The following is a 22,377-nucleotide window of genomic DNA, read 5'->3' as shown; positions in this document are numbered from 1 at the left end:
ATGTTGCCATGACCCTTGAAAAAATTGTGACAGGTGATGTACCAAAAGCCGTATTAGCATTCATATGCTTTAGCCCAATTATTCCAATCTTGTAAATTTGTATTCTGGAATAATTCAAGAGAAGAAAACAGCTACATGCACAAAGATTTCACTGCAGCATAATCTTAAACAGTTAAAAAGTAGAAAAAACCCAAATGTCAAATAAAAAGAGAATGGTTAAGTAATTTATAAAAGGATCAACTTGATCGAATATCATGTGGCTAATAAAGAACATAGGGTCGCTATGAGTCAGAACCAACTTGACGGTACCTAACAACAACAACAACAATAAAGAATAATTATGAATACTCTCGAAATATGGGAAAATGTATGGTATATTAAAATAAAAATCAGACTATGAAAATGAATATACTAGCTGCTAATAACTACTTAAAATATATGCATTTGAATAAGGACCAGAAGAGAATAACTCTAAAATGAAAAGTTAAGAGTGTGGAATCATAAGAGTTTTTTTCTTTTTTAAATACTTGCTTTAATGTTATTATATTGTTTTTTACAATTAACAAGAATAACTAAACAAGAAAAAAATACCTGTGATAGTGCAAAAGAATGCTGAATTAACCATATACGTCCTCCACTGAACAGAAGCCTAATTAAGTCATTTAACTTAAGTCATTATATCGATCAATACAAGGCATTTGAGGACATCAAACACAATTAAGAAATACATTTTTTGAACTGGTTTAATGAATTTATCAGCAATTTCTAAGACTCCTGGTTGATGTTCAGTGGAGATCTGTGGTGACTCTTTTCCATGTCAAATTCCACCTTTTGTCCAAACTTCAGTACAGTTTTAGACATCAGTGATTTTATAGTTTTGACTTTTGGTCTTGTTCTTGGATGCCGTATGTCTATTTCAAAGAAGCCACGTTTATGTATCCAACTTCAGAACTCTGTGAACACGAAAGAGACTCGGCAGACTTTGGTTTTGCCATTGCTTCTTGTGACTTACGTTCTTCAATCTCTTGAAGACTTCCAACTGACTCTACCAAACCTGTTGCTGAAAAACTAAGAAATGCCACATGTAAAGATATTGCATAGATAGAATTTCTCTGGTAGCAGTTTGGGGTTATGAAGAAGGCATCACTAGGACTTCAGTTTTGTATAACTATTAAATACAAAGAAAACCAAATAAAGCTTACCTTAAACCTATGTTGCTGGGTTACCGCCTACCTTATATCAAGATTCTGTGAGGTACAGATGTGAGGGAATGGGGACAGGAGAAGGGTTGGAAGAAGATTCAAAAGTACTAAATGTAGATAAAATCCCCAAATGCTATGCTTTCTCAAGCCAGCAGAAAAGGACTAGTTAGGCAGCCATGACTCCTAGGAATGCAGATGACTCTCTTGACTTTACTAACCTGGAATTTGGTAAAGGCACTATCTTATTCAATACTTCAAATTCAGGGATTTCACTAATTGTTGTTTCCTAAAAGGAAAGAAAGGATGAATATTAAAAATCATAATGATAAGTTGTTGCCAATATGATCCTAGTACTTAGGCTTTATATATTTATAGATTTTTGTTAAAAATGTAATGCACACTCTATGTAGAAAATTTGATAATTATAATTATAAATTTGGAAACCCTGGTGGCATAGTGGCTAAGTGCTACGGCTGCTAACCAAAAGGTCGGCAGTTCAAATCCACCAGGTGCTCCCTGGAAACTCTATGCGGCAGTTCTACTCTGTCGTATAGGGTCGCTATGAGTCAGAATCGACTCGACGGCACTGGGTTTTTCTCAAATGTCATACTTTTTACATTAGTACTTTCACTGCTGGCTGGCTTTTATATCTACTTTCCTACATGAATTTGCACATATTAGTTGGTATATGTAATCATTCTATTTACTTAGCTAAGTTTTTACTTGATACTATGATAAACATTTTCACTCTCTTGAATCATAAAAAAGAACCTGTTTTGAGCCCTATAACCCAACCAAATACCTTTTCCCAGAAAAATATAGGCCCAAACAGACCAAATTTTACCTATAATTACAGGGGTGTACTGATTCCCCTAGGAATCCCAGGCTGATGCAAAGAGTTAATGTTCTTGGCTGCTAACTGAAAGGTTGGAGGTTGAAGTCCACCCAGAGGCATCTTGGGAGAAAGGCCTGGTGTTCTACTTTTGAAAAATCAGCCACTGAAAACCCTATGGAGCACAGCTCTACTCTGACACACATGGGGTCACCACGAGTTGGAGTGACTCGATGGCAACTGTTTTAAAATAGAGAAGGATTCGCCAGGTGTTTAATATAAGAAGACAATGCATGTGCACTGAGAGGAAGGAGGTAGCATTTATTGAATGCCAACTATTTGCTAGGCAATATGTTGTTGTTGTTAGGTGCCACTGACCCTACGTACAACAGAATAAAATGCTGCCTGGTCCTGCACCATCCTCACAATTGTTATGCTTGAGCCCATTGTTGCAGCCATTCTGTCAATTCATCGACCAAGCATGATGTCCTTCCCCAGAGACTGGTCTCTCCTGATTATATATCCAAAACACCTGAGATGAAGTCTTACCATCCTCGCTTCTAAGTAGCATTCTGGCTGTACTTCTTCCAAGACAGATTTGGTTGTTCTTTGAGCACTCCACGGTATATTCAATATTCTTTGCCAACACCATAATTCAAAGGCATCAATTCTTCTTCATTGTCCAGCTTTTGCATGCTTATGAGGGGATTGAAAATACCACGGCTTGGGTCAGGCACACCTTAGTCCTCAAAGTGACATCTTCACTTTTTTTTTTTTTTTTTTTTAACACTTTAAAGAAGTCTTTTGCAGCAGATATGGCCAATGCAATACGTCATTTGATTTCTTGACTGCTGCTTCCATGGGCATTGATTGTGGATCCAAGTAGAATGAAATCCTTGACAACTTCAATCTTTTCTCCATTTATCATGATGTTGTGAGGATTTTTGTTTTCTTTATGTTGAGGTGTAATCCATACTGAAGGGTGTGGTCCTTGATCTTCATCAGTAAGTGCTTTAAGTCCTCTTCACTTTTAACAAGCACGGTTGTGTCGTCTGCATATCACAGGTTGTTAATGAGTCTTCCCCCAATCCTGATGCTGCATTATTCTTCATATAGTCCAGCTTCTCGGATTATTCACTCAGCATATGGATAGAATAAGTATGGTAAAAGCATACAACCCTAACACACACCTTTCCTGACTTTAAACCATGCAGTATCTCCTTGTTCTGTTCAAACCACTGCCTCTTGGTCTATGTACAAGTTCCACATGAGTACAATTAAGTGTTCTGGAATTTCCATTCTTCTCAAAGTTATCCATAATTTGTTATGATCCACACAGTTGAACGCCTTATCAGAGTCAATAAAACACAGGTAAACATCTTTCTGGTATTCTCTGCTTTCAGCCAAGATCCACCTGACATCTGCAACCATATCCCTTGTTCCACGTCCTCTTCTGAATGTACAAGGGAATTTATGTGCATTATTCTGCCTTCTCCTTAACAACCATCTTCTAAACAAATATTTATTTTTGTAACAGCTTTATGGAGATATAATTCACATAACACACAATTCACCCATTTAAAGTATATGATTCAATGGTTTTTAGTATATTCACAGAGTTGTACAACCATCAGCACAATCAATTTTAGAATATTTTCAAAAAGAAACCCCATGCCCTTTAGATATCACCCCCAGTCTCATCATCGTTCTCAAAGTACTCTCTTAGCATTTACTCCATTTAGGCTTCTATCTCAGCACCTAAAATACTCTCATACTTATTTACGTATGTATCTGTCCTTCTCTAGTAAATTGAAGACCTCTGAAAACAGGGACTATTCTCATATTCCTAGGATTTAGCACAGTTCCTAGAATTGATAAATGTTTATTGAATGAATGATTAAGTAAAAGAATGAATGACTAGACAATTGAGAACAGCTGTGGCTCAAGCAAGGACATAAACTATTGGAAATTAGGCCATACAATCTGGTGGTTCTACTTTTGACAAAATCTGCAAAATAACTTGGAAATAATCACCCATCTGAGAGTGAATAAGATGCAAGTCTTATGCTCATGGCAATAGTTTCCAACAAGCAGGACATACTGAGAAATATCCTAGGAAGAAATATCTAGCAGGTGATATAAACCAGGGGAGAAAGCAAATAGTTTCGACCCGAGGTTCAGAATGCAACTCTGCTCACTGAAGTCACTCTTGCTGACTCGCTTACCAACCAGACTCTGGACCTTGTCTGAGTCTATACTATTTGCCGCATTTCTCTAGACTTGATTGTTCATCTGCTTGAATCTTTTTTTAACATGATTGTTTTCCTCGACCCAGATGTTGTCCTTAGGCTTCATTCCCTGCCAGGCCAGACAAGCTTCACTTTACCTTCCTGAGCCTCAGATTTGCTCATCTCTCAGATGGCAATATGATGTTGTCGTTGTTAGGTGCTGTTGAGCTGGTTCCAATTCACAGTGACCCTATGTACAACAAAACGAAACACTGACTGGTCCTGCGCCATCCTCACAATCGTTGCCATGTTTGAACCCATTGTTGCAATCGCTGTGTAAAGCCATCTTGTCGATGGTCTTCCTCTTTTTCACTGACCCTCTATCTTTCCAAGCATGATGTCCTTTTCCAGGGACTGGTCCCTCCTCATAACCTTGCTTGCTGAAAGTGAAGAGGACTTGAAGCACTAACTGATGAAGATCAAAAACCACAGCCTTCAGTATGGATTACGCCTCAACATAAAGAAAACAAAAATCCTCACAACTGGACCAATAAGCAACATCATGGTAAATGAAGAAAAGACTGAAGTTGTCAAAGATTTCATTCCACTTGGATCCACAATCAACACCCATGGAAGCAGCAGTAAAGAAATCAAATGATGTATTGCATTGGGCAAAACTGCTGCAAAAGACTTCTTTAAAGTGCTGAAAAGCAAAGACATCACTCGGAGGACTAAGGTATGCTTGACCCAAGCCATACTTTCAATCACCTCATATGCATGCAAAACATGGATAATGAATAAGGAAGACTGAGGAACTGATGTGCTATAGTGATACATATTGTGAACTCAATTGTGTTCCCCCAAAACGCGTTTTAAATTCTAACCCCTATACCTGCGGTTATAATCCCATTTGGGTCACAGGATCGCCAAGGAACCTAGGAATACAAGCTGGAAAGAGACAAGCTCCTTCCCACAGAGCGACAGAGAGAGAGCCTTCCCCTAGAGCCAGTGCCACGAATTCAGACTTCTAGCCTCCTAAACTATGAGAAAATAAATTTTCTGTTCATTAAAGCCGTCCACTTCTGTTACAGCAGCACTAGATAACTAAGACTATATGTGTCAACCAGGGTTGCTGAGAACGAGGCATACTTGTGAAAACATCTAGCATTCATTCATTCCCAAATGTTTCTGCAGCACCTGTCCATAGATAAAATGATGTATAAGAGACAGTCATTGCCCTCTAGGAGCTCACTACTAAGTTGATGAAATAGAGAAGTAAAAAGACAATGACAACATAGTATGTTAAGGGAGAAGCTATGAGGCATACACAAATGTCTTGGGGATCACGCAGGAGAGTATTTAACATAACTCAGCCCAATGGAGAGCAAAGCTCCCCTGGTGTGCAGCTGAAGAACCTTTTTGCGACAACTACCGTGACAAGAGCAGGGCTACAGCTATATGAAAAAGATGAAGGGAAGAGAGCACAGCAACCTTAGCAGGCCAAACTTCAGATTCAGGACCCAATGGGAATCAGACATCTTACCTCTCCTCTGCGAATCTGGATGCTCCTTATAATGCGCTCTAAAAGGCCAACCTGCTGTGTGAGCCGGAGACTATTTTCCTGTAATTGCTTATTTTCTTTATCCAGGAAAAGTACTCTAAGAATGGCACAAATCAAAGGCATAGCTACAAATTTCTGTATCATTGGTAAAACCACAGCCCACTTCCCACTACCTCTAGGTGTCAGCCCATTGTCCAGATTTGAGAACTAAGTTTGGCAGAATAATTCCCGCCATATTCCAAGACCAAGTGAAAATTAATAAGCTTCTTACCAGTACATGGTCATTAAATATATACTGAGAACAGAGGTATACTACGTGTAAGAAATGTGCTATCCCAGCCCTTGAGAAACTTAGGGGTGGGACTGAAATGAGACTCTGTATTACTTCAAATATTGTAGTTACACAACTTGTATCTAGTTCTCATCTTGTACTGTCATCCTGTACTCTAGCAGCAGCAGCAGCCATAGTAAGTAGTAGTAGTAACAGTATCAGCAACCATTTACCTGGTACTTAGTCACTGTAACTTACCCACACAGAAAGCATTTACAACTTTGCATGCATTAGCTCATTTAATTCTCACAACAACCATATAAAATAGATACTGATATTATACCCATTTTATAGAAGTGGAAACTGAGGCTTAAAGAGGGGAAAGCAACTTATTTAAGAACATAAAGCTACACAGTGGTAGGACTAGGATGCCAACCCAAATCTTTTAGACTTCTAAGCAGGTGCTCTTAACCACTATACCAGGCTCACTCCCCTGGGCCACAGTTTATTTGAGAGACATGACAGTATAACAGTTATAAACAGAGACTTGTGTTTGAGTTCTGTTTTTTCTACTCACTACTAGCTCTGTCCAGGAGTCCTGGTGGTACAGTGGTTAAGAGCTTGGCCGCTAACCAAAAGGTTGGCAGTTCGAATCTACCAGCTGCTCCTTAGAAACCCTATGGGGCAGTTTTACTCTGTCCTATTTTTTTTTATAGGGTAGCTATGAGACAGCACACAACAACAACAACAGTAATACTAGCTGTGTGACCCTTTGCAAATTACTCAGTCTGAGCCTCAGTTTCCTCATCTGTAAAATGAGGAAACATTCTGTAGAAGAAATTTACTCTAAGGAAAATACCCAAGTCAAATCCAGGTGATCAGAGTGTGCCTTCAGGAGGGCAAGACAAGAACATTATTAATGTTAAAGAAAGGGTAGTGAGTCAATCGTTTTGGAGCCTAGATGTCTGAAGCAATGCCATGGTTTGAAAAGAACAATACTGTAGTTTATATGGAATATATGAAACATAAGAGTTAGACAGTAGAAGATCAGTAAGTCTCCAGGCATGCCCAGAGGACAGTATGCCCAAGGGAACAGATGGGAGAGTTTCAATCTGCTTGGCCGATCTCTTCCTAGACTCTTATGGTGCAGGTTCTAGGGCCAGGCTGCTGAGGATCACATCCTGCCCTGCCACTGACTGCTGCTGCTGTTAGGGGCCATTGAGTCGATTTTCGATTCATACAACCCCATGTGACAGAGCAGAAATGCCCCATAAAGTTTTCTCGGCTGTAATCTTTATAGAAGCTCACCAAGTCTTACTCCCACAGAGTTGCTGGGTGGGTTCGAATCACCAACCTTTTGGTCAGCACTGACTGTATGTATGTACTGTATACAGTACTGACTAGGTTGGCTGAATTCTTTAAACTCTTTGAAACTCAGCTTCCTTATCCATAAAAGAAGGTTAATAATGGCATCTCCCTCCTAGGACTGGTTGAGGATTAAATGAATTTATACATATAAATAGATTAGAACAGTACCCAGCATATAGTGAGTGCTCAAAAAATGTTAGTCATTCCCCCGAAGACTATGGCCCCTGGACACCCTTTTAACTCAGAACTGAAGCCACTCCCGAAGTTCACCCTTCAGTCAAGATTAGGCAGGTCTATAGGGTCACTATGAATCAGAATCAACTCAATGGCAATGGTTTATAAGACAAACATAACACACATGAGAAACATGCTTCTTACTTCAATCATGTATATGAGACCAAAAGGGCGACACCGGCCCAAAAGCAATGACAAGAAGGCAGGAAAGGACAGAAATATGGATGGATGGAAAGGAGGAATTGCGGTGTGGAAGGGGAGAGTGTTGACGCATAGCAGGGATTGCAACCAATGTCACAAAACAATTTGTGTGGATATTGTTAAATGAGAAACTAATTTGCTCTGTGAAGTTTCACCTAAAGCACACACACACACAAATGTTAGTCATTATTGTTATTATTGGTGACACTATTTGTTAAGATCAAACCACTCTCTTTACTCTGGTCCTGTGTTTGCCAAGCAAATGTTTAAATATAATTAAAGTTTCCTGTAGAGGACAGAATGCTTGGGCTGGCTGATGTGTGAATTCTTGTGTGCTTTGAATGTTTCTCATTAAAAGTTAATATGTTGGTATCCTGTGGGTTTCATGAATTTAAGTCACTCCTGTGAGCCTGATGGTCTCTTGGTCTACCGATAAAAATGAGTGTCAACACACATGAAGTGGTGGACCAGAAGGCACACAGCAAGCTCCTTGTAAGGCAATGCTGCTGTGAGAGACCCTATCAGAATGGCTGGCCAGCCTCCTCCAGGAAATTTCACAGCTTCTGTCACTTCCATGATCTGCTGAAAATGGCAGACAGCAGAGCACTAGTTATGGGATAGACCGCAAGCTCAAAGAACAGTCTCTGTAACGATTTCTTTGTTGTGGGAGAGGTATCCCCTTCATGGAGCTCATCGGCTCCTCAGGCAGGGCTGCACCTACCTGCTCTGCACTGAAGATATTATCCATTTGTTGCCATGGATCACTTCTTCTTGCTCTGTGAGTTGCTCCAGAAGTTTTCTTTTTTCTAGGAGCAGGATATCATTTTGGGTGGTGATCTGGTCCTGGAATTCCTTCTCCTATAGATAAGAAAGTTCCCTAATTACCATAGCAGAACAAATTACAGATTTAAGAGCATAGCCTGTTTGTAAACTCTGATGGTAAATTTCACTCGTTCACTTTTTCTCTCCCGTCCTTTTGTCTGTTTTCATCTGTTTGCTGACCATTCGTTATAGCTAAATACCAAAAACCCATTGCCATCGAGTCGATTCCTACTCATAGCAACCCAATAAGACAGAGTAGAACCGCCCATAGGGTTTCCAAGGAGTGGCTGGTGGACTCGAACTGCCGACCTTTTGGTTAGCAGCTGAGGTCTTAATCACTGCACCACCAGGGCTCCTATAGCTAGATAAAAACCAAAAAAAACCCAAACCCATTGCCGTTGAGTCAATTCTGATTCATAGTGACCCTATAAGACAGAGTAGAACTGCCCCATAGGGTTTCCAAGCAGCAGGTGGTGGATTCAAACTGCTGACCTTCTGGTTAACAGCCAAGCTCTTAACCATTTTGCCACCAGAGCTCCTATAGCTAGATAGTTCTATTCATCTTGGGTATTTTATGTCATGTATTTTGTTTGGAGCCCTGGAGACCTGGTGGAGCAATGGTTAAGCACTTGGCTGCCAGTTGAAAGGTTGGCACTTCAAACCCATCAGTGCTTCTGTGAAAGAAAGACTTGGTGATCTGCTGCTGTAAAGATTACAGGCTAGAAAATCCTACGAGGCTGTTCTACTGTGTCCCATGAGGTCACTATGAGTTGAAAATCAACTTGACAGCACCCAACAACAATATTTTGTTAGGACATTTAATCATTTTGGGGGGTTAACATTTAAAAACATCTGAGTACACAATTACTAATAAGGTCCCAATGCTCTCATTTATAATTTAATCCTGCAGTTATCAAACCAGTAACAAAACTGAATCCTCTGAAGTTCCATACTGAAATGTATTCCATGTAATACATTTCCATCTACTCCGCAGTTACATTATTTTTAAGGCAAAGGGGGAAGATGGAAATTTAGCCACCTTACTTTGCAATCAGTGTCAGAATCACAGTGGGTGTGGCAAGTCAAGCATGTAAGCCAGGTGCTAAGAATATTCTTGCTGTGATGATGGCTGAACTGATTTCTAGCCTGACACCAAGTTTCAATTTCTACCACTGATTCCCTTCTTCCCACAAAGCAATAGCTAGTGAAGCTATAGCTAAAATGATAGAGATGCGTTGTGTGAAAAAACAAACAAAACACTAACAATCTTGTATTGAAAGAGTCAATAGATATTAATGAAGTATCAGTCTTTGTGACGGAATTTGAAGCTCAAAAATGTAGAACTGCCATTCTTACATCATCAATGACCTGTCAAAGCCTTTGGTGCCATTAAAGTGTCATCATCTTTTTGTCCTTGTTCCTCGCCTGCCAATGGTGGAAATGAGTAGGGGTAGGAGAAGAATAACAATCTCGTGATAGATGGGAGGATCACACAGTCCAGAAGGGTACTTTTATTTCTTTCTTTTAAATAAGGTACTAATACAAATCACTCCAAAAAGACTTCTATTGTTTAAGAATTATAGAAGGGAGATTACATCATGTCTTAAAACAAACCATTCCACAATTTAAAGCCATTCGTCCCGGATCCTTCAATGTCTAACAATACTCTTACCTGCTACTATTTAAATATATTTATGGGAAAGACTGAGAGTTAAAGCAGCCATTGCATAAACAATATCCTATGTAGTTATAACTGGATTAGAAAAGATATTAGATGGTATTGGAAATATCGTATTTTCTTGAATGAAAAAAATCTAGACACTTGCTCTGAGAATGTTGTTTTTGTTGCTGTTGTTAGGTGCCGTCGAGTTGGTTCCAACTCATAGCAACCCTATGCACAACAGAACGAAACACTGCCCGGTCCTGAGCCATCCTTATAATGGTTATGCTTGAGCTCATTGTTGCAGCCACCGTGTCAATCCACCTCGTTGAGGGTCTTCCTCTTTTCCACTGACCCTGGACTCTGCCAAGCATGATGTCCTTCTCCAGGGACTGATCCTTCCTGACGACATGTCCAAAGTATGTAAGACGCAGTCTCATCATCCTTGCTTCTGAGGAGCATTCTGATTGTACTTCTTCTAAGACAGATTTGTTCCTTCTTTTGGCAGTCCACGGTATATTCAATATTCTTCGCCAACACCACAATTCAAAGGCATCAATTCTTCTTCAGTCTTCCTTATTCATTGCCCAGCTTTCACATGCATATGATGCAATTGAAAATACCATGGCTTGGGTCAGGCACACCTTAGTCTTCAAGGTGACATCTTTGTTCTTCAACACTTTAAAGAGGTCCTTTGCAGCAGATTTACCCAGTGCAATGCGTCTTTTGATTTCTTGACTGCTGCTTCCATGGCTGTTGATTGTGGATCCAAGTAAAATGAAATCCTTGACAACTTTGATCTTTTCTCCATTTATCATGATGTTGCTCATCAGTCCAACTGTGAGGATTTTTGTTTTCTCTATGTTGAGGTGTAATCCATACTGAAGGCTGTGGTCTTTGATCTTCATTAGTAAGTGCTTCAAGTCCTCTTCACTTTCAGCAAGCAAGGCTGGGTCATCTGCATAACGCAGGTTGTTAACGAGTCTTCCTCCAATCCTGATGCCCTGTTCTTCTTCATATAGTCCAGCTTCTCGAATTATTCAGCATACAGATTGCATAGGTATGGTGAAAGAATACAACCCTGACCTACACCTTTCCTGACTTTAAACCAATCAGTATCCCCTCATTCTGTCTGAACAACTGCCTCTTGATCTATGTAAAGGTTCCTCATAAGCACAGTTAAGTGTTCTGGAATTCCCATTCTTCGCAATGTTATCCATAATTTGTTATGATCCACACAGTAGAATGCCTTTGCATAGTCAATAAAACACAGGTAAACACCCTTCTGGTATTCTCTGCTTTCAGTCAGGATCCATCTGACATCAGCAATGATATCCCTGGTTGCACATCCTCTTCGGAAACCGGCCTGAATTTCTGGCAGTTCCCTGTCAATATACTCTGAGAATAGGTTAAAATATATTGGAAAATCCAGTTTGGATGATGACAACAATCAGAGGACTCGACTGGTTTGCTGCAAAAAGGAGGTTTTAAAAGTAGCTGTATAAACAGAAGGCTGAGGGAATGAAGCCAAAAGAACGGCCGTTATTTTTTTAAAGGCTTGGTGCTTAGAAAGTGAGCCCAGCTTTTTATGCTCAGGGCTCTGGTCCACGGGCCCCAGGCATGTACTACTGTGGCATTAAAAGCTCTCATGTTACTCTTCTCTAGGCTAAGAATTTCCAATTCTATTAACAATTTCTCTTGCGAATTACTACGCACTCACCGATTAACATGTTTTTAAGAGACTAAGAGGGTCAGCCAAAAAGAGAAAGACCTTTAATGAGATGGATTGACACAGTGGCTGCAACAATGGGCTCAAGCATAACAACAATTGTGAGGATCGCACAGGACTGGGCAGTGTTTCGTTCTGTTGCACATAAGGTCATCATGAGTTGGATCAGACTCGACCGCACCTAACAAAAACAACAACAACAAGACAGTATATGCCAAAATGAAAGAAAACAGTATGTATTAAAATTTAGATATGCTTTTTATGCACCACTTTAGGCATTTTGTATTTTAAGCCCCACACAAGAGCCTTGTGAGGTAGGGACTTTTTCCCCTATTTCACAGATGAGAAAATGATATGCAGAGACTTGTCCAAGGTCACAGAACTATTAAGTGGCAGGGCTAGAATTTGAATCCAAGCCTGTCGAAGGCTAAAACCCATAGTTACCTTCAAGGGCAGTGAGGAAAAGATCCAATAACTCTTTCTTAGCCTCTGCTTATGTATGATTGCCAGTATATTTCATGGAGACCTGTGGTTCTTTGGGTAGGTGTTATTAGTTTCTTAAGGATGTTGTAACAAATCACCACACACTTGGTGGCTTAAAAACAACAGAAATTTATTCTCTCACATTTCTGGAGACTAAACATCTGAAATCAAGGTGTCAGCAGGGTAGGTTCCTTCTGGAGGCTCTGAGGGAAGATCTGTTCCATACCCATCCCCTAGATTCTGGTGGTTACTGGCATTCCTTGGCTTGTAGCTGCATCACTCCAGTCGCCTGCTCCACTGTTACACGGCCTTCTTCCCCTGTGTGTGAGTCTGTGTGTATATCCTCTTCTTTTCTTATAAGAACACCAGTCATACTGGATTCAGGCCCCACCCTAATCTGGTATGACCTCATCTTAACTAACTACACCTTCAAACACCTTATTTCCAAATAAGGTCACCTTCTGAGGTTATGGGTAGGCATGAATTTTGGGGGAACACCATTCAACCCAGTACAGTAGGGAAGAAAGAGTCTGTTGAAAGCAGGAGGCTGTTTTTGCTGTATAAGCCTAAAAGCCAAAGGCAGACAGTACAAGGAGGAATTGATAATACAGAAGTAAGCTGATGATATTTCTTTTCTGGTGGGCCTATGAATCAAAATTGCTACTTTTTTCTATACACTTTCTATACTCGTTTCCTAGGATATGTGCCTAAACTGGATCTGAGTCTCTAAAAGAAGTTTGATGAATTAATGACAAAATAGAAGGATACTGTACAAATCCAACCTATTTTGCTATGTCACTACAGTTTAGAGTAACAAGAGGATTTTTTAAAACTAGGAATACAGCGTTGGTGACTCATCTGCTAGAATCCTCAAATGTTTTATAGTGTGTAGTCCAGGGAATCTTAATCTGGAGTCCCATGATATTTCACAGAATGAATGAAATTATATGAACTGTCTTGGTATCCTGGTGGTACAATTAAAGTTTTTTGGGTGTAGGAATGAGTATTTTAGGAGTGAGGAGAGAGTTTTCAAAATTCTGAAATGGGTTGGGGATCCCAAGAAGTGAAAATCAATTACTGGTCTAGTCAGTTGCTCTCTATCTTGAATTTACGTAGTTTAAGGATCTCAAGACTATTCTGCATTTGATTCCATTCATCTGTCCCATTTCCTTCTTATCCATATACCAGTGAGTCACGAGTGCAATAAGAGAAGCATAAGAAACCACAGATATTCAGAAAAAAAGCTTGAGGGCACTAGTCACAGACTGGTAAAGAGATAGTGACCACCTGTTTTCACTGCCATTGAAAACCAGGGCTGCTGCTTCCGTTTTCAACCTGGCTTTGACTGGGTTGTTCTGGTTTAACCCCTGCTGAGAATTTGCATTTCTAACAAGTTCCCTGCTGAGAATTTGCATTTACACCCCAGGTACTGAATCAGAATCTACATTTTAACAGGATCTCCAGGTGATTCTTACATATAATGTTCTGGGAACTTGTTAGAAATGCAAATTCTCAGCAGGGGTTCAAACCTGAAAGAACCGAGTCAAAGCCCTGTTGAAAACTAACAAAGAAGTGTGTGGCAAAATGAAGGTTACATATTACAGGAATGAGGTATTGAGAGTGGTTTGGAAGTCTCTGCTAAGGAATGTTTAAGAAAAGGCATTTCCATCTGAAGACAGGGCACTGATCATAAGATGGCAGTGCAGAGTATTTTCAGTGTCCCATATGGTTTAGCATCACTATGAGTCTTATGTACTTTTCGGCAAGCCTTAAAGAATTATTCACATTGAAAGAAGGTGCAAAGAAAATAAATAAAAATGTGGGCTATGAAGAGGCCATACATAAATTAAAAAATGAGTAGGCTTTCACGAAACGACTGACCACCGGCATCATCAGCGAGAACTTCACTTTTTATTTTTTTTCTCACCTTTTCCATTTGTTGTTGCAGTGCTCCAAAGTCATTTTCAAGTTGTTTAATTCTCTCATCTCGTAGATGGACTTCATGAACTAAACGATCTTTGACTCTTCGAAGCTTGTTTTTCTGGTGGTGATGCTTTTCATTGTAGTTTCTATAAAAATAAGTTTGAATATAGGTACACCTGAACACAGTTAAAATTTATTTCGTCTCTTTAATTTGGACCTTTCTTTGGTTTCCTCTTCTTGCTTAAGTCAGGGGTCTGGCATGAGATGTGGACAATTGCAGGGCTTCAAACAGGTTTCCATCCCAGATAATAATGAATCAGAATCTACATTTTTAACAAGATCCTCTGGTGATTCTTATGTATAACTTCCTAGGAACTTGTTAGAAATGCAAATTCTCAGCAGGAGTTTGAACCAGAACAAACCGGTTCAAAGCCCTGGATATTTGCCATGCTTCATATCTGCAGGACTTACTGCGCCCACCTGGAGGAATGGATCAAGGATAAAATAACAGCAGCCTAAGTCATCCCCATGGACCCAAGTCTCTGGCTTACCTTGGTCTTGTGTTGATGGTTGCAGCACAGCTTTAGCATCTGAGTTTAATTTAGAAAACTCCTTGAATTTAATACCTGAAATCTAAATTCTGAATCCTACTCCACTGACTCAGTCATTAATTTTAAATTTCCTAGTCTAATATACAGACAACTGGGCCTGTATTCAGTTCTCACATTGAGTCTGGACTTCTAAATGCTAATTCTATATATGTTTCTGCTCAAGACTTTTATTCTGATTATAAATCTAAGTTACCGCCAATAAACACATGAAAAGATGTTGAACATCCTTAGCCATCAGGGAAATGCAAATCAAAACCACGATGAGATACAAGTGGTGGGTGTTCCATGACTATGTGGCTGACTCTAATAAAAACCCCAGACACCAAGGCTTGGGTGAGTTTTCTTGGTTGGTGATACTTCACACGTGTGGTCAAACATCATTACTGGGAAAATTAAGCACTGTTTGTACAACTCCACTGGGACAGAACAACTGGAAGGTTGCTTGTATCTTGTTTCTCATGGACACTGTCCTATGTGCCTTTTTCCTTTGCTGATTTATTTTTATGTTTACTGTGGTTTAAGTGAAAGTTTACAAATTAGATCAGTCTCTCATACAAAAATTTGTATACATCTTGCTATGTATTCCCTAGTTGCTCTCCCCCTAATTAGACAGCACACTCTTTCTTTCCATCCTGTGTTCCCTGTGTCCATTCAGCCAGCTTCTGTCCCCCTCTGCCTTTTCATCTCCCCTCCAGACAGGAGCTTCCGACAAAGTCTCATGTGTCTACTTGAGCCAAGAAGCTTACTCCTCACCAGTATCATTTTCTATCCCATAGTCCAGTCCAATCCCTGTCTGAAGAGTTGGCTTTGGGAATGGTTCCAGTCTTGGGCCTCCTTTGCTGATTTTGATCAATATCCTCTCACTGAAATAAACCACCACTGTGAGTGTAATAGCTTTTCTAAGTTCTGTGAGTACTTCTAGTGAGTCATAAAACCTGAGGGTAATCTTGGGGACCTCTGACACAGAGGCCAACAGAAAAGAACTTGCCAATGCTACACAACTAAGAAGGGACAGAAACAAGACTGAAATCAGATAAATTTGACCCTAGAACCTGTAATCTTTCCACTAAAGACCACTGCTGTGTAACTTAGATTCTTTACAAGTAGATACTTCCATTTAAAAAAATGTTCTGATTTTCCTTTTTTACTAGGAATACAACAACAATAACTTAGTAAAAAATATCACCAGGTTTCACCATCCTCTGGTTCATATAGTTTATATATAGTGTAACATCCAGCAGTATACAAACAACCTATGTGTTGTCTTCTGGGTTTCTCAGCTGTTCACAGTTACTCTGATGTTGTAATATAATACACGTCATATTACTCTCATGTCAAAACAGAATTTTTTTCACTCGTCCTGCCCTAGGACAGTAAAACTAAGTCTCTTGTTTTTCATGCCAGAGAGCTACTGGTTCTCTTATTCTGAATATTTGGATTGTTAAAAAATGAATTGATTATCTAAAGTAAGATTACAAATTACAGAAAATTTGAGGAAAAATCCAATTCCCAATACGATCAGTAATATATTTTATTTCCTTCTAGTCTTTTTATAAGCATCTTTTGTTTAAACATTTACTACACTAAAATTTTTATTTTATGCTTCTTCATTTATTATAAGTAATCCACACATTGCATTGGGCAAATCTGCTTCAAAGGATCTCTTTAAAGTATTAAAAACCAAGGATGTCACCTTGAAGACTACGATGCGCCTGACCAAAGCCATGGTGTTTTCAATTGCCTCATGTGCCTGCGAAAGCTGGACAGTGAAAAAGGAAGACTGAAGAAGAATCGATGCCTTTGAACTATGGTGTTGGCGAAGAATACTGAATATGCCATGGACTGCCAAAAGGACAAACAGGTCTGTTTTGGAAGAAGTACAGCCAGAATGCTCCTTAGAAGCAAGGATAGCGAGACTTCGTCTCACATACTTTAGACGTGTTATCAGAAGGGACCAGTCCCTGGAGAAGGACATCATGCTTGGTAACGGAGAGGATCAGCAAAAAAGGGGAAGACCTTCAATGAGAAGGACTGACACAATGGCTGCAACAATGGGCTCAAACATAACAATGATTGTGAGGGTAGTACAGGACTGGGCAGTGTCTCATTCTGTTGTACATAGGGTCACTATGAGTTAGAGCTGACTCAATGGCAGCTAACAACAACAAACATTTTCTCATGTTGTTATCTAGTCTTCATAATCATAATCTTTTACAGGTATATTATATACCACTAAATGAATGCATTATAACTTACCTATTTTCCTAATGTTTGATATTCAGACTTCTCCTTGTAGCCTTATGCGTGGTTTGAAGGATATGTTGATGCAGTACACCCATTAAAACCTTAGAGCCTTCCTTTGCCATGGAAGCACACCTATCAGTTTGGTCTAAAGTTCTGTTGGTCAACTTGCTTGAAGAACATATGGGTTTTCTAAATTTATTTTTGGTTTTGTTAACTATTAGCACTAGGAAACAGTATAATACTCATGTTCTAAAATTTAGGGACAACTTTTAAAGATTGTGTTTAAGGCCAGATTGTTTTTCTACTATTTTGATTTCAAAAAGGCTACGAATTTGTTCCTCTGGAAGAGTGGTTGGGAAAACACGTAAAAAATAGGCATTGTCTTTAAAAGTCAGGACTGGGATCAGTTGTTGCTGTTGTTGTCAAGCGCCGTCTAGTTGGTTCTGACTCATAGTGACCCTATGTACAACAGAACGCAACAGGCAGTGTTTCACTGCTATTCAAACTGACAGATGAGCGGTGATCAGGGGAATGAAAAAAACGAAAACCAAGAGTTTTAACAATTTCTTCCATTTTCTTCCCAAAAGCTGTAGTCTTCGATCTGTATGCACATTAGAATCACATGGGGGAGGTTTTAGAAAAATATTGATCCCCAGGCTCTATCCCCACAGATTCTGGTTTAAGTAATCTGTCTTGGGCCCCAGGCATGAAAATACATTCAGCCTCACTAGCCATTCAGGAAACTCAAAATAAAATGACTACAAGTGAATATTAAAAACAATAGACTATGTTGAGCCTAAGAAGCTAGACACAAAAGATTATATGCAGTATAACTTCATTTAGATGAAATTCTAGGACAGGCAGAAATCAGAACAGTGGTTGCTTTTGTGTGTGGGGGCGGGCAGGGGTGGGGAAGGTCTGGGAGGAAAACAGGAGGTGCAGACTGACTGCAAACAGGCAGGATAAAATCTTTGGGGATAATGGAAATGTTCTATTTCTCTATATGTATATCTACAGTAAAACCTGCAAAAGCCAAAACTGTGTAAGGCAGAAACCTGTCAGAGAAGGAAAACTCAAACTCAAATATTTTCCACTAAAATGAGAAATAGAAAAGTGGTAAGACTGCACCCTGTCAAAGGTGGAAAACTTGGGAGACCCAGAAAAAAAATATAGTCCCGTTGAGTTCCATATCTCACAGGTCTCACTGTATTTGTATATGTATATATACACACAGTTCCTTTACCATGGTTTCTACATTTCTCAGTGACATGATGATAAAAGCAAGTTAATGGATACCAATAACTCTAAAAATATTCTCTGCTATAAACAGTAAATAATGGTTTTTAAATCATTATTATCGATACCATCATTACAGTAGGTGGGTAAGAACATATGAGAATAACCTGGGAGCAGAAAGGTGGGTTGTAGAGAAAGCTAAAAATAATAAAAATAAGTAAATATTAATAATAGCTCTTACTGGGTGCCAGACATTGTTCCCAGTGCTTTATATATATTAATTCATTTAATCCTCACAACAGCTTTATGACAGAAGTACTGTTACTTTAAAGATGACAGACCTGAGGCACAGAGAGGTTATATAACTTGCCCAAGGTCATATAGCTAGTTTCTAGTAGAATCAGGATTTGTACCCAGGCAGTGTGGCTCCAGGGTCCATATACTGGACTATTATGCTATACTCCAGAGAGGAAGAGAGTAAGAGAATATGGGGGAACAATGAGCAGAGAATGGAAGAAAGATCACAAAGCTCAGAAACAAATTTTTATTGAATACCTACTGTCATGGATTGAATTGTGTCCCCCAAAAATACGTGTATCAATTTGGCTAGGCCATGATTCCAAGTACTGTGTGATTGTCCACCATTTTGTCATCTGAGGTGATTTTCCTATGTGTTGTAAATCCTATCTCTATGATGTTGATGAGGTGGGATTAGCAGCAATTATGCTAATGAGGCAGGACTCAATCTACAAGATTGGATTGTGTCTTGAGCCAATCACTTTTGATATATAAAAGAGAGAAGCAAGCAGAGAGACAGGGGAACCTCATACCACCAAGAAAGCAGAGCTGGGAGCAGAGCACGTCCTTTGGACCTGAGAAACTCCCAGACCAAGGGAAGATTGATGACAAGGACCTTTCTCCAGAACTGACAGAGAGAGAAAACCTGCCCCTAGAGCTTGCATTGTGAATTTGGACTTCTAGACTACTAGACTGTGAGAGAATACATTTCTCTTTGTTATAATCATCCACTTGTGGTATTTCTGTTACAGCAGCACTAGAAACTAAGACACCTAGTGTATGCCAGGGCCTGTAGATAAAAAGACAAGTTAAGACCATGGCTTGTGCCCTTAAAAAGACTTCCCTCTCCCTCTCGTGGGAAGAAATTGGGCCCCATATCTCTTTAGAAAGAAACTTATGGATACAACTTCTGGGAACAAAAGAAAACTATATTGGCCTTCTTAAAAGTTGTTTCAGTGAGCATCCAGCTACTAGGGCCTGGAGCTGACTCTGTAAAAAGTATCCCACCCCATTGCCAGCAAGTCGATTCCAACTTATAGCAACACTATAGGACAGAGTAGAACTGCCCCATAGGGTTTCCAACAAGTGGCTGGTGAATTTGAACTGCCAACCTTATGGTTAGCAGCCATAGCTCTTAACTACTGTGCCACTGGAGCAGTGGTTAAATGCTTGGCTGCAAACCAAAAGGTTGGTGGTTCAAACCCACCAGCTGCTCTGCCCAAGAAAGATGTGGCAGTCTGCTCCTGTAAGGATTTACAGCCTTGGAAACCCTGTGGGACAGGTCTACTCTGTCCTATAAGGTCTCTATGAGTAAAAAGTAGCTACTGTATATAGTTTTCTTCCAAAGGGAATTGGTTTTTGTTTACCTCACATGGACATCAAGCTGCTTCAAAAACTGCCCATATTCTTCACGTAGAGCTTCCTTCTCTTGCTGCAACCCAGACAACTTCTCTGACAATTCCTGGTTGCTCCTGAGATGCTGGAAAACATTTTTTTTTTTTTTTTAATTGAGAACTGAGGGAATGTAAATTGTTCAGACTTTTTACTGAGAACGGCTTACTGTGACTCTGCCTCCTGAGATCATAGTGGTTTCCTGTGATTCCTGTACTTCCAGATTCCCTGAAAGCCTGCTTCCCCAGCCTTTCCAGTGGTTTGGTAAGCACCTAACTCCCTATATTACAAGTCTTCCAGCTTGAAATACACAAAGTATAATCTGTTTTCCTGACCTAACACTGAATGATAAAGTATTTGGTTCCAGAAGTAGCCCCACTGGACAGATCCTCAAATATGGGAATCTGGGATTTGAAAGCAGTATGATCTCATCACAAGTACTAGTAGCCTATGGGAAAAGAGTTGGTAAAATTATTACGTGTAGTTTCTTGTGACGAAGTGCTTTAGGAGACCAAGTGACTGGTACAAAGAATGTTATAGTGAAGCACTGCGGTGTGATCTGGCCACATCCAACCATGTTAATATGCTTACAAAGAGAAAATAAATAACTTGGGAATTTAATTTTTGGAACAAGCACAGTCAGAGACTCAGAAAGCTTCTATGAGTGCCCTAAAAGAATCTCTTCTTTCTTGTAGCTAGCAGGCCAATGTATCCAAAAACTAAATTCTAAATTTCATCAAATAGATTTCACAATTACAACACAAGTTGAATCATAACCTTGCCAGGTTTGTTACATGAAAAATAGGGCTTTGGCTGGTAGTGCATGGAAACCTGAGAGCTGGGAATGAGGACTCTGGAGAGGATTCTAATGATTCTGAGTGCCCTGAATCTCCAAATTCTACTTAGCCTCTCACTGGCATAAGCAGTCCTTCTTCTGCTTTCCAAGGCAGGTTAACTACCCTTTGGTTTGTGGACTCTGTATTGACATCACCTGAGACAGTTACCTTGTAAGAAGCTGCCTGGTGTCCTTATGACCCAACCCTACACCCCTCCCACTTTTCATTGCCTCCAATCGCACAGGTAGAGTCAGATCCCAGTACACCCTGAAGAGTGGGGCTTGAAATAGGGACTAAGGTAGGAGGAGACAACATACATATTGAAAGAATGACAAGATTCTACCAGCTTATACTGGCAGAAACTGAGGAATATATTTAGGAATGTATTCGGAAGGCATTATATTAGTGAGGAAGGAATACAATGTTCAATGGGTTGAATTCATTGATATAGATGCTACTGCAGATTGAATTGAGTTCACACAAAGGATGTACTGAAGTCCTGGCCCTGCTACCTGTGGTTGTGATTCTGTTTGGAAATAGGGTTTTTGCTATGTTAATGAGGTATTGCCAGAGAAGGGTGTGTCCTAAACCTAATAACTTCTGATTATAAAAAGAGCAGAACAGACACAGGGAACCACATAGGGGAAGACACCATATGAAGACAGACACACATAGCAGAAGCATCTACAAGCCCAGGAGCGCTAAGAATTGTTGGCTACTAGAAGCTGAAAGGGACAAAGAAGGACCACCCCTAGGGCCACCCCCCGAATATGGACTTCTAGCCTCATATACTGTGAGAAAATTAATTTCTGTTCCTTAAGGCAGCCCACTTGCGGTATTTTTGTTACAAGATCACTTGGATAACTAAGACAGGTGCACTTCCCGGAGTTCAGGATTTAATGTGCTGGCTTAAATACCTAAAGACTGAGTTTAACTGGTTGGTTGCTTGGTTGGCTGAAACTTGTACTAAACATGGCCTATATTAAGTGACGTTAAGATCCTATACTTCCTTGGTATAAGGCAGAGGAAGGAATCCAAAAGCTTAAACAGACAGGAAATTTGCAGTACATTTATCATGGGTGATCTTCTTACACACTTTTTCTTACCATGGGGTTTCAGAAGATAGTCCCTTCACCAAGGCTTTGTCAAATACACTGTTGAGGGAGCACCAGGTTCCTTGAAATGGCTATCCTACTGAGGATGATGGTAGGAGGGACCACCGCTGAAATGCTCCCTTATTTTAATGG

The 22,377-nt window shown here is 39.8% G+C and overlaps 1 protein-coding gene across 7 annotated transcripts in view; it reads right to left on the bottom strand.

Annotated features, from left to right (window-relative positions):
• Positions 1–513: 513 nt before the first annotated feature.
• Positions 514–22,377, bottom strand: part of LOC100675395 (phosphopantothenate--cysteine ligase) — a 151,803-nt gene continuing 129,939 nt past the window's right edge. Inside the window, exons 11-16 of one of the 7 annotated variants that reach the window (XM_023554596.2) lie at positions 20,270–20,382; positions 14,519–14,660; positions 8,619–8,755; positions 5,806–5,920; positions 1,421–1,488; positions 514–1,068 (exon numbers count right to left, since the gene is read on the bottom strand). In XM_023554596.2, coding sequence (XP_023410364.1) covers positions 912–1,068; positions 1,421–1,488; positions 5,806–5,920; positions 8,619–8,755; positions 14,519–14,660; positions 20,270–20,382 — 732 coding nt within the window. In that variant the 3' untranslated portion in view covers positions 514–911. Of the gene's footprint in view, positions 1,069–1,420; positions 1,489–2,583; positions 2,731–5,805; positions 5,921–8,617; positions 8,756–12,099; positions 12,290–14,518; positions 14,661–20,269; positions 20,383–22,377 lie in introns of those variants that run through there. The other 6 variants (XM_023554597.2, XR_010321377.1, XR_010321376.1 and 3 more) reach the window with 6 other exon arrangements.

This window comes from Loxodonta africana, chromosome 3 (assembly GCF_030014295.1).
Source record: "Loxodonta africana isolate mLoxAfr1 chromosome 3, mLoxAfr1.hap2, whole genome shotgun sequence".
Lineage (NCBI taxonomy): Eukaryota > Metazoa > Chordata > Mammalia > Proboscidea > Elephantidae > Loxodonta > Loxodonta africana.
Note: the sequence above shows the minus strand (reverse complement) of the source record. Positions and strands in the feature narration are given on the sequence as shown.